General features: G+C 50.0%; 1 protein-coding gene across 1 annotated transcript in view; it reads right to left on the bottom strand.

Moving 5' to 3' along the window:
• Positions 1–12,336, bottom strand: part of VWF (von Willebrand factor) — a 135,935-nt gene that overhangs the window by 35,908 nt on the left and 87,691 nt on the right. The window contains exons 28-34 of the mRNA XM_046011417.1: positions 9,355–10,733; positions 7,904–8,020; positions 7,683–7,823; positions 7,275–7,418; positions 4,580–4,744; positions 3,384–3,427; positions 2,919–3,096 (exon numbers count right to left, since the gene is read on the bottom strand). Of these exons, the coding sequence (XP_045867373.1) occupies positions 2,919–3,096; positions 3,384–3,427; positions 4,580–4,744; positions 7,275–7,418; positions 7,683–7,823; positions 7,904–8,020; positions 9,355–10,733 (2,168 nt within the window). The remainder of the gene's footprint in view (positions 1–2,918; positions 3,097–3,383; positions 3,428–4,579; positions 4,745–7,274; positions 7,419–7,682; positions 7,824–7,903; positions 8,021–9,354; positions 10,734–12,336) is intronic.

The raw sequence follows: 12,336 nt of genomic DNA, 5'->3' as shown, positions 1-12,336 counted from the left end.
CATTGGGCCGCCAACACCCACGCTACAAGTGTCCCCAAGACTCCAGCTGTGGGGAACGTCCAGCCTTAAGGAGATCAGCCCCAGCTCCATCAGGATGTAACAAGTCACAGGCAAAGAAACAGTGTTAGCTCCCGTGCGGTAGGTCAGTGAGAGCGGCTCTGCCCACCGTCACATGAAATGTTACAGACAAGTGGGTACTTGCAAGCCAGATAAACCCAGGATTGAATTCAGCTCCCACCCCGTGACTGTACTGTGATCTGGGATAAATTACTCCACTTCTGTGATCCTCTCCTGTCCCTGCTGCGCTGCGGTCTTTGAGCTCATAGAGAGGATTTGCGGGCTATGCTTTTAAGCAAAAAGGCGAAGCTCGTTTGTGAAGAAGGATAAACCTGGCATGAATGAGATTGGTGCCTGCGTGAACGTGGGTGGAAGTGAGCAGAAAGGACAGAGGAAAGGGAGCCGTGGGTGACATCTGAGTTAACCTCTCTGTACATCCTCACAGTTGGACCCGCATTAGTAATTCACACATTGAAAACAAACATATGAATAAAATCAGCAAGGACGGGGATGAGGGAAACCCAAAACGGAACAAACAGAAGCAAATTAAACTCATGGTCATGAGTAACATAACTGTAGGAAGGGGAGAAACTCACCTAAATAACTTTTGGGGGAAAACGGACTATACTCAAAGACAAAAGACAAAAAGAATTGGGTGAGAGTATCCTACGCTAGTTAGTAGATTTGTTTTGGTTAGCAATTCTGCAACGACTTTATGTGTATTCTGGGATTAAGTCAACACAGAAATATACTGTGGATAATGACAGCCAGGCCCTTCGCAGTGTGAGAGAAGCAGCTGGGGATGTCAAAAGGATGTGAGTCCCAAAAGAAAGTACTCCCAGTAGCCAAATCTGGGACCCTGATGAAGAAAATAAATAATGCTAGGAATTGATCCTACCCCCAGAATAAAATAAGAGCCAATGAGTCCATATTGACAAATAATGAATTGAATTAATAAATGACAGAGAAGGAGAAGTTCTTCCTTTCAGTAGAATTCCAACTAGTAAATGTGGAAGGAATGATGGAAATCAAAAATCCCTATTTGGCAAATACTACAATAATAACTGTGTCAGGTAAGGATCACCTATGCATGGTAAACTCAGTGGGTAAAAGCATATTTCCATAATTCCAAAATGTCTCTGTACATGATCATTATTAATTCCAAGGAGGAAAACAGTGACTTTACAGTGGAAAATCTGGTAAATACCACCTCAACCAAGTGATCAAACTTAATATCACCTGGAACGAAGCAAATCAATACCATGTGCCTCCTCTTGATAAACCAAAAAAGATACAATGTCTTCTGGGGTATTCTTGCCGACATGAATAACCTGGCTCTAACTCAGATTGAGGGACATTCTACGAAATTACTAGCCAGAACTTCTCAAAAAAGGGTAAGGTCACAAATATCAAAGAAATACTAAGGATCTGCTACAGATTTAAGGAGACCTCAGAGATATGACAACCTAATGGTATGTGTGATTCTGGGTTGAATCCTGCAACCAAACAAAGGACATCAGTGGGACAACTGACAAAAACCAAGACTTTTATGGATATATTTTACAGAGGTTAATTCCTGACCATGATCATTACACTGTGACCATGTACAATACTACAATCTGGGTAAGTATATACAGGAATTCTTTGTCCCGTCTGTGCAAACTTTTTTTTTTTGTAAGTCTGAAATTAATCAAAATAAAAAGTTTTAAATGTGTCTATTTTAAATGGCTTTAATTTAAAATTTTTAATCCCTAAAAAAAAAAAAAGAGCGTAAATCAAGTTTTACCACTACTGACAAAAGAGAACATAAAGAATTTAAAAAAAAAAAAAAAAAAGCCAAGGGTTTAAAAGGAGTCCAGAGGGGTATTGAGGGACTGAATTTAAGAAATTTGTTTGCTCGAAGCTCCTGTTGCGTTGTGAGCCTCACACCCCAACTAGGGACAAAGGAGACACCTGAGCCTTATGAAAAGGACTTTCCAGAGGCCCCTCCCAGAGATGGGGTTGCATCCCACAAGCAGGACACGCCCCTGTCCTGGGGGCAGGCAGCCCAAACTGGGATTAGGGAGCTGTTTTAACTCTAATTCAAGTTTTAGGTTCTGATTCTTACACGGGAGGGGGCACCTAATTACCAAGTTGAGAGTTTGTTCTATAACGTAAAGGAACCATAGAACTGTTTACAAATAAACAGAAGTGACATGAGGTCTGGTAGCATTCTCAACCAGTCCCGGGAGATCATTTCACTCACTAAACAAATTTTCAAGGGAGGGTGGGGTATAACATACAGTTTTGCTTTTATCCCACCGGTTGTGTCTGTTCAACATAGTAATTACACAGAGTGGGTACCGCCAAATGCAACCATTTCTCCCAACCATAAGGCAGAGCGCTAACCCATCGCCGTGGATGAATGTCCTCCACCGGTCTGCCGGAGATGGAGCTGACTATGTCCTCCTCTTGCGCCAGGCCACTGTGATGATGTACCATAGCACCCAGCTCCCATACAGCTCTAGGTGTGAGCAGAAAGTTTTCTGAGGGCGTCACTCTCACTGCTATACTTCTCCGGCAAAGACTCCTAGAGGCTGACTTGCAAACAGCCAGGCTGAACACTGATCTCAGAAAATCATTTCTTCCTTCTGGTTATGCCTGATCCGGGGAAGTGCTTTTCAAAGATACAGAAGGAGAACAGTGATCCCTGGGACTGAATGAAAACACGTCCAAAGGACACAAGGGGGAGGCAACATGGGTGACGGGCTCACACTGCATGTAATGAGGAGGGAAAGGGCTTCTGGTCTACATTTCTGCACAGCCATGCTAAAAGCACAGCCCTTATAACACCGTCCAGGCTGGTGAAGCAACGGACTTACAAGGGCAGGTCCAGCGGCAGCCACAGGTCTCCTCTACCCTGAGAGGGGGCTGGCCGTTGGGGCATGAGGGTCTCGGCCCCCGGTCACAGTTGACCCGATGACTCTTCAGCAAGGTCTGGCCATCTGGCAGGCAAGTCACTGTGTGGCACTGGTCTGGCAAGGTCCAGACGTCTCCAGGCTGCAGAAGAAGCAGATTCAGGAAGGCATAGGCTGAGCCAGTCCAGCCCTAAGCCCATCAACTGGGCAACTGACCGTCTCTGAGGACACAGAGACTAGGACATGGACATGGGCCCAAGCAGCAAAGATGCAGAACACAAGATTTACAGGTGGAACCCCCTCCCCAACCAAACAAGCAGGACATAATGATAAGAGGGAGAACAGAACCAAGATAGAAAGAGGAACAAGGGGAAAAAAGCACCCGAAATACTCATTCCTGATCTTTCTTTCAGTCAGCTGAGAACTCACCCTCTTCTCGTTCCCATCCTCATCCACGCAAACTCTAATGAACCCTGAAACAGACACAAATAAGATCTGAATTTCCACCCATTATGCAGAAGTTCCAAGTCATTCACGATGTCTGCTCGTCCTGGGCTCGTCCATGAAGTGGACGTCACTCTGCAAAGGATTTAGTGGGTTTAACCATGGGATGCTGGTCCACCGGGTGGCCTGCGGTTTTCTCCTACATGCTTTGTGGTTCTTAATAATTATGGTGCTAACGATATCAAGAACACAGAAATCCCTACAGTGCATGAAGCCTCTCTTGGTCAGTATCTCCTTTTCCCATTTCATATGTAGATCAGGGCCTAGTGAGGGAAAAAGGGAGGAAATGAGGCAAGATCCTCCCAAATCTGAAAGAGATCTTTAAGAGTCCTGCCAGGAGAGGTATCTTCCAGCAGGAGAGGGCAATAACTCTGTAGTAGGCAAGTATCTCTTTTTCACATTATTGGTTTTCCACACATTTTTATTAAGTCCCACACACATGCTCATCTTTGTATCAGAAAACCCATGTTAACCTGGTCAATAGAGGGAAAGAGAAGGATGAATTGTGGGGCAGGTTTTACTTCAGCCTGTCCAACATTAAGTGAGAGAAGTTGGCTGCTGTTGGTATAGTGAGCCAGTAGGAGTGAAGTAGGGAGCATAGGGGAGAAGATTTCACAGCTAGACTCACAGCTAGCTACTTTAGGGAAATAATTAAAAACAGGCAAAAAAAAAATCACATATGGGAAAAAAAAATCTAAGTCAGTATAAACTATGGTACTTTAATATTAGATTTTATGCTGCTATTTCTCTAAGGCCCTGTATACGCATGCTGAGGGTAAATATAGGGAGTGGGGAAAAAGACCATGGTGTGTGGGATGCTGGGCTTCCCTGCTTTTGTCTTACACTTCTTTGTCTAAGATCACTCTGCACTAGTAAGCACGGGCTGTCTCTGCTGAAGTCTTGATGGACAGTTAGGATGGGAGAAGGGCTATACCCAGAGAACTTTCTGGTAGCCCCTTGGGTGTTTGTCATATGAACTTTCCATGAGGAGGGACTTAAAGGTCCCGGTCTATGTAACAGTCTTCATCAAGGCCAGAGCCCGTGCCTGGCCAACCTCAGGTCTCTAGAATGGGTTTTGTTTTTGTGTTATGAGGGGGTAAGAAAGACATGAGGAGACTCACCAGAGCACAGCTTGTAGAAGAAAGAATTTCCCAGGGTGGCCATGGTGGAAAGGTCTTCGATTCGCTGGAGCCTCAGCACATTGGAGCCAGCGTTTGGGCCTGCCAACCTCCTCAGCTGGGCCTCATCATACCGATCCCCAATTCCAATGGGAAACACAGTCACTCCTGGGGTTAGCAGAGGAACGAGAACGGGTCTGTATCAATCTGCTTTGGTCAGCTGGGACCCCAATGGACAGCTGTACCCAACATCTGTACAGAGCCTCGTGTTTTCCAGACGGGTCACATAAACTGACCCTGGGAACAAGACATTCAGTCAGTCAACCGACATTAATGATGCCACTCTGTCAGGCATGATTCTTTTTTTTTTTTTTTAAAGATTTTTATTTGTTTATTTGACAGAGAGAGATCACAAGTAGGCAGAGAGGCAGGCAGAGAGAGAGAAGGGGGGAAGCAGGCTCCCTGCTAAGCAGACAGCCCGACATGGGCCTCGATCCCAGGACTCTGAGATCATGACCTGAGCCTAAGGCAGAGGCTTAACCCACTGAGCCACCCAGGTGCCCCTGTCAGGCATGATTCTAAGCAATGGGGACACATTGAGCTGAGCAGATGAAATCCCTGTCTTTATGGACCTCACACTGGGCAGAGACAGACACCAGACCCAAAAATAAGTAAGTGCCCCATGTTTCAGATATGTACGAGAGCTTAGGAGAAAAACAAAATGGGATATGAGGATGGGAGTGCCCAGGGGTAGGAGTGGGAATTACTGTTTCTCCCAAGGTGGCTGGAGAAGCATTTAGTGAAGAGACCAGGGACCTGAAATAGGACTGAAGGAGTTTGGAGGATATCCCAAGCAGAGAGAACAGTGAGCACAAGGGCCGGAGCAATAGTATGAGTGCACATTCCGGGGCGGCGGGAGCAGAGCAAGTAAGAGAGGGGGTGAGGCACAGACCATGCAAAGCTTCATACAACACATAAGGATGTAACATGTTCTCTGAATGAAATGAGAAGCCAGCCAAGACTATGGAGCTGAGGAGTGACATGGGCTGACCAACTTTTTTCAAGATTTGTTTATTTTAGAGGGGGGAGGGGCAGGAGAGGGAGAGAGAGAATCTCAAGCAGAATCTGCACTGAGCATGGCGCCAGACATGGAGCTCCACCCCACAACCCTGAGATCTTGACCTGTGCCGAAATCAAAAGTCGGGCCCTTAACCGACTGAGCCACCCAAGCGCCCCTGGGCTGACCCATTTTTAAAGGGTCACTATGGCTGCTGTGCTGATGATAAACTGCAGGGGGCAAGGGCGGCAGCTGGGGTTCCATCAGAAAGCTCTTACAACAGTTCAGGTGGAAGACAGGGGTGGCAGTGGTGGGCGTGGTATGGCGGGGTGGGATTCTCAATCTGCTCTGAAGGCAGAGCTGTAGCTTGTAGATGGATCAGACAGGGGTCTCAGAGAGAAGGAGGAATCACAGATGCTGAGGTTTTGGTCTGAGCAGCTGGAAGGACAGAGCTGCCATTGTCTAAGATGGGAAAACCTGTCAAAGGAGATTCAGATGTGAATTTGATTTATGATGAGTTTCTCTTTAGGACATCAAGGTGGAGTCGAGGCAAGAGATCCAGACAGGAGACAGGAATATTGAGGTCAGCGGTGTATGAATGGATTTATATCCGTGACACTGAATGAGACCAGCCAGGGCGTGAGTGTAAGAAGAGACAAGAAAATGTCATAGGCCTGAGCCCAGAGTATGTACGTGCCCATTGACTGAAGAGAAACTGAGGCTCTGAACAGTTAAATGACTTTCCCTAGAGCACGTCTTTTTCTCCCAGACGCAGTCTTTCTTCAGATTCATGATACTAGAGAAGTGTTGTCTCTATCCTGAAATTCCCCGATTCAGTTCTCCAGAAAGTTCTAGGTACTTGCAGTTGGCTTAAGGTTAGAGCTGATTTTCTACCAGCAACTTTTCCTTATCAGTTCTTATCAGCTCATTGTATCACCCAAATGTATATCCTTTTCCTTTTAGGGTTCTTTTCCCTAAAATAATCAATTTCATAAACTCCCCTTCATTTGTTCAACAAACATTAGATGGCCTCCTATTTTGTGCACCATGCACAGATGACAGGAAAATAAGCAAATTGAGGACTTAACGTGATTCCACTCACCCGGGCTTCCCTGGGCACAATGCCACCTGCCCTGGCTCACGTTCCATGGCCACTGACACCACAGGTTCGCATGGGGCACCAAGGCTGGGTCATGCCCACGCCTGTCCCTTTCCTGAAGCTGCACCCTTTCTCTTGTCCGACCAGCACCCCGCCCATGCCTGTTAGGGTTGATGGTTCCCACGGCCCCATAATGAGTCATTCTGGCCTCAGACGCGGTGAGAGTGGGGACAGAGCAAGGACACCACCTCAGAAAGGAAAGGTGTGGCAGTCTGACCCAGCCCTGGACTCACAGGGCATGGAGAAATTACAGGTCAGAGCAGAAAGCAGGCAGATCAACGAAGGACAGATAAGTGTTTATTACTGTCGGGTTTCCAAGTAACACGGGGATTGGGCCACTTCCTGCTGTTTGAAACCAGGCCATGGGTGGCTCTGTAGCACCCACAACCATCCAGGCCACCCACAAGCACCCCCACCCCGGGGCCCACTCTCAGTGCTGTAGGGGTCCAGGAGAGTCTCAGCATCAAACACCGGACACTTACGGTTGGATGTGGCAGCGTCGGCTGCAGCCTCCACCGAATCTGCGGAGACATCGGTGACAACAATGACCACCGCCTTTGAGGCTCCGGGCCGGGCACCATGCACTTCAGAGGTGATGTACCGCACAGCATAGTCCAAAGCACCCCCTGCCAGTGGAAAACAGACCACGCCAAGTCAGTCCCGACTGCAGGCACATCAGGCAGCCCATCTCATGGCAGATCCTTAGGTGGTCAGAACGGAACGATTCAGAGGCAGGGAAACACACACGGAGATCGGGAAGAGCAGCAAGGCCTGCACGCTTTCCGGGAAAGGAAACTAGCCCAACGAGCCAAGGGACCGGCCAAGGTCACTCAGTCCCAGATGCCAGGAGTTAAGACTGGATGGAGTTCCCGGCCACCGTGGCAGGTTACCGATGTGGCTGAGGCCTCCTTCCCGCTGCATGAGGTCCACGTGGCTCAGGAGATGGACTTTCTCGTAGGCCACGTTCCATGGCACGGCGGCGGTGGTGGTGCTCCCATACTGCAGCACTGAGACCTGTATGAGCTGGGGCCCTGGCGGGAAAGACAACATGGGAATCACACTCTGGGTCAGGCGGGGCCCCCCAGGATGCAGCACCCGGGGCACCACTCACCTATATTAGCTCTAGAAATGAAAGCCTTGGCAAAACTCTTCATCTCCTCGAAGTAAGAAGCGGGAAAGCTGGAGGAACCGTCCAGGAGGAGGACCACGTCCAGGGGCTGGCTGCAGTCTGCCAAGAGAGCAGAGTGGGAGCACACAGGGGCCAGCAGGGGGGCTGGCACCAGGCCCCCCGTGGCACCCAGCACATCCAAGCGTGAGCGGGATGCTGCCGGCCGCGCGGCACCACGAAGGGGAGAGTGTCTCTGCTGGTCCCGCATAGTGGGAACACTGGCCAGGGAGGAGCAAGAGGAGCCCATGAGTGCCCCAGGTCTGGACACACTGGAAAGACTCTGAGTCCACCCAAAGGCACTTTATATGCCTAGAGATGAAAGCAAGAGACATCAGCTCCCTCAGTAACTGGAGGCTGCAACTCTTCTAGAACTGAGCAAAATACCAGAGCAGCACAGCAGGGAGATGGATGGCTAAAGGAGACAGAGTGCCGCCGAGGGCTGGGGGACAAGCTTGTGTGCTCTCAGGGGATTAAAAGCACACTTATCGTGATGAGCACTGAGAAATGTCTAGAATTGTTGAATCACTATGTGGTACACTTGAAACTAACATAACAATGTGTGTTAATTACACTTCAATTAGAAAAAAACAATAACGCTCTTTGGGGGAAAAAAAAGAAGTTAATGGTTCTGGGATAGTCTCAAACACCCCAAAAAATGTCTTGAACACTCTTATGCTTCAGAACTGGGATCCAATTAGACATTAGCATCAGTTAAGAAGGCGATCACATAGCTCTGGTGGCAATCAGGTTTTGAGCTGTTGGCTATGTGCTGGGTACCGTTCTAAGCATTTTACAAGCACTGTTGTTATCTCCATTTTACACATGAGCAGAGTATTACACAGAGGTAATTGCTCAAAGCCACCCCAAAATTATTACCAACAATAAGTTGTTCCAAATTAGCCAGCTGGTAAGTGGCAAGAGTTGAATTTCAAACTAAGGCAGTCTGGCTCCAGAATCTGAGGCTCCAACCTGTCACTAACTTCCTGGTCTTGCCCCAAAGATCACCAGCTACTAGGAGTGTTTTTATCCGTCCCACGTGGTCAAAGCTGAGAGTCACCACGTGTAATAGGTTACCTCCAAAGCAAGGAGTGGGCTGGGTGGGGATGATAAAGCAAGACTTGTATTTTTCACTTTGTATCCTTGACATTGTTTACATTGTAACAACAGCCTCGTGTAACCTTTGAATTTACAAGCACAAGCAGTAAGAAAAGATGCCCCTCCACCCCCGCAAAAGGATCACTGATGCATCCCTCTGGCTGGGAGGTGAGGAAACAAGGCACTCTACAGGCCAGGGTTTGACTGAAGGCACAGAGCAAGAAAGCAGGGTCAGAACCCAAGATTTGTGGCTCCGCCCGCCCTCGGCAGCCCTCGCAGAGGGCAAGGTGCCCGCCTACCTGGGCTGGGGGCCGGGATTGGGGGCTGCGGCCCCTCTCCAGAGCAGCACCTCTGCAGGGCCAAATCAGGGGCCTCTCGGGGGAGCCTCTCAAAGTCCTGGATGAGGATGGGGGCACTGGGCCAGCTAATCCTCTCCAGCTCCTGTGGGTCGGCATGAGGGCCCACTCCGATGGGCACCACCTGGATGTCTCCAGGCATCCGCTTGATCTCATCAGAGGCGGGGTTTCCCGTGACCATGTAGACCAGGTTAGGGACCTGCTCCCGGTCCCCCTCGCTGACGGAGAAGCTGTGCTCAGACAGGTACTGCAGGGCCAGCCCGGTGTTGGTCCTGTTGCCGCCCCGGAATCGGATCTCCCGCACGTGCTGCAGGACCTCACCCTTGGACTGGGTCTCGCTGAAGGTGTACTCCACGGCCACGGCGTAGGAGTACTGCAGCACAGTGACATGGACGCCATCCTGGCTCACGTCCATCCGCCGGATCACCTCCTCCATGAAGTCCCTGCTCTTGTTGAAGTTGGCCTCTCCAATTTTGTCTGAGCCTTCCAGGATGAATACCACATCCAGAACCATGGAGTTCCTGCTGGGTCCAGACGATGGGACCCCCAAGAGCTCCGGACCCACAGTGACCGGCAACACAGGGGGCCGCTGGGTAGGGCCGGGTGCTTCGGGGGCCAGGTCACACAGGTAGCTGATAATCTCGTCCCTCCGCTGCTCCAGCTCGTCCACACCACTGAGCACAAAGGCCTTGTTCTCGGGGGCCTGCTTCTCGATGTTGCGGATCTGCTTGAGGCTGATGTGGGGCCCGATGCCCACAGGGATCACGATGACTTTCTTCTTCTTCAGGCCCTGCACGTAGCGGACCAAATTGCGGGCCAGCTTCGGGGGCTCCTGGCTGGCTGTGAGGAGCAGGGCGATGCGGGACGCTTCAGGGCGGTCGATCTTGCCGAAGATCTGGTACAGCGTGTACTTGAGGACCTCGCTGGTGGAGGCCACCTCGCTGCCCACGTACCTCACCTGGCTGGCGATGCGCCGCAGCTCTGAGGGCCGCTTCCGGTCCTGGAGCTCGAGGTAGGCATGGGAGCCGTCGTGGTACTCCACCACGGCCACGCGGATGCGCTTCTGGGAGATGTGCAGACGCTCCATCATGTCCACCACGAAGACCTTCAGCACTTGGAACTCGCCCTCAGACAGCTTGGAGGAGCCGTCTAGCAGGAAAACCAGGTCCAGAAGCCGGCTGCAGTAGAAGTCGTGGAGGGGCGGCTCGGGGGTGTCCTCCACATACGGGGTGGTAGAGCCAATGGGGCCTTCCGTGGGGGGTGCCACAGGGCCTCCAGGCTCCATGCAGGCCTCACAGGTGAGGTTGACGCCCTCACAGTGACTGCAGGAGAGAGAGAAGACCAGATATGGCTCAGGGAGAACCTCTGGGCACTTCTCAACCTTATCTAGAACCCTTCCAAGCCTTCCCGTAGAACAACCCGCCTGGCCTACCTGAGCTGAGTTCCCATGGACCACTCCCCACCCAAGTGACCCAACATTTTTCAGCAAAGGTCCCCAAACAGCACCTGTGCACATATTTGCACGTACGGCAAAGGCCTCCCTTTATTCTAGAAGCCAAAGCTTTAACCCCTTGTAGCACCCAAGAAAGAACCCTTCTTGCTTCTAGGCCATCCTCGCAGCCATTCAAAGTCAATGTCTTTTCAACCTACACCTCTAGCAGGATAAATATTTAATTGTAATTCAAACTCTCTTGCAAGGGTCTCCAAAAACAAATACCGCCCTAAAATGTTGATGCTGGCCAAGGCATGTGAATGTCCTATTGAAGACAAATGCTTTACGATATTTATTGTACCAGAATTTAAGCTGAATAAATTTTGTACCATGTTTAATACATTGTGCCTTAAGAAAAACAGGAAAAGGTGGAGTGAAAACATTTTTGGAAGATGAACAAAGATTTAAAATCCCAACTTTATCCCAGAATAAAGATGGAAATTGTATTCAGGAAGGTCTAGATATTAGGGGGAAAGACACTGGCTCATTTTTCATTCATCCAACAACCACATGGTGAGCACCTGCCATGTGCCAAGGAGCACCTAGGCCCTGCACCCAGCCCTAAGCACATACCCCAAGCCTGTGGCAGAACCTTTGCCCTCACATAAATTCCGGCACTACCAGGCCAAGTTTCCAATCCCTTCTGGTCACTCCTCACCAGTGTCCTAGAAAGGGCAAAGTATGCCAGACCGCAGGTGAAAACCAAGTTGCCCTATGAGAGAGACCCACAGACCCACAGAGACCTTCTCCTACTTGTACACTCTGCCTTCGAAGCAACTTGCCTTCAGCACCCACAGTAAAGTTGAGAGGCCACAGTGCCCTGAGCCCTGAGAAGGGTCCCCGTGGCTTGCCTCCTAGGCGATGTCCCCAGCCTGCTTTGGAATTACTATCCACAGCGGCATGATGCCACAGTCTGCTCCCTGGTAGCTGCCCCTCCCCACAGGCCAGCAGGAGGTGGTTGGGAGAGGGCTCTAAGCTCTCATGCCTGTGTGGCTCAGAACCTCAAGCCAGTGTTGGGTTCACCCCCTTTTTATTCCTTACAGCCTCTGTGTCAACATGGGGAAGGTAGGCCGGCAGGATCTCACCAGGAAGTTCATTCCTACTTCCCTGTGGCCCACACGATTTATTGCTTCAGTCCTTGGTTAACAATGCATGAGTGACAGACTTTCCTGTGTCTGCTAGAAAATTTACCCCAGGCAGTGTTCCCCCTTGTTTGTACAGATGGCGGTGGTGGGGTCTGATTCTGGCAGCTGTGGCCACAGGCCTTCCCCAGAAAATTTAAGTTCTCGAGTTCAAGTTCCCATAAGGCTCCATCAGGGTCAGGGTGTGGTATTAAACACCTCGAGATCTAAATACATGTTCCCAGCTTGGGAGCAGAGCTCAGAAAGCTCAGAGCCCGCCCTGAGGACTCCTCCTCACTTCCACAAAGGCCA

The sequence above is a fragment of the Meles meles genome, chromosome 7, assembly GCF_922984935.1.
Source record: "Meles meles chromosome 7, mMelMel3.1 paternal haplotype, whole genome shotgun sequence".
Lineage (NCBI taxonomy): Eukaryota > Metazoa > Chordata > Mammalia > Carnivora > Mustelidae > Meles > Meles meles.
The sequence above is the reverse complement of the archived record's forward strand: the minus strand, read 5'-3'. Positions and strand labels throughout refer to the sequence as shown.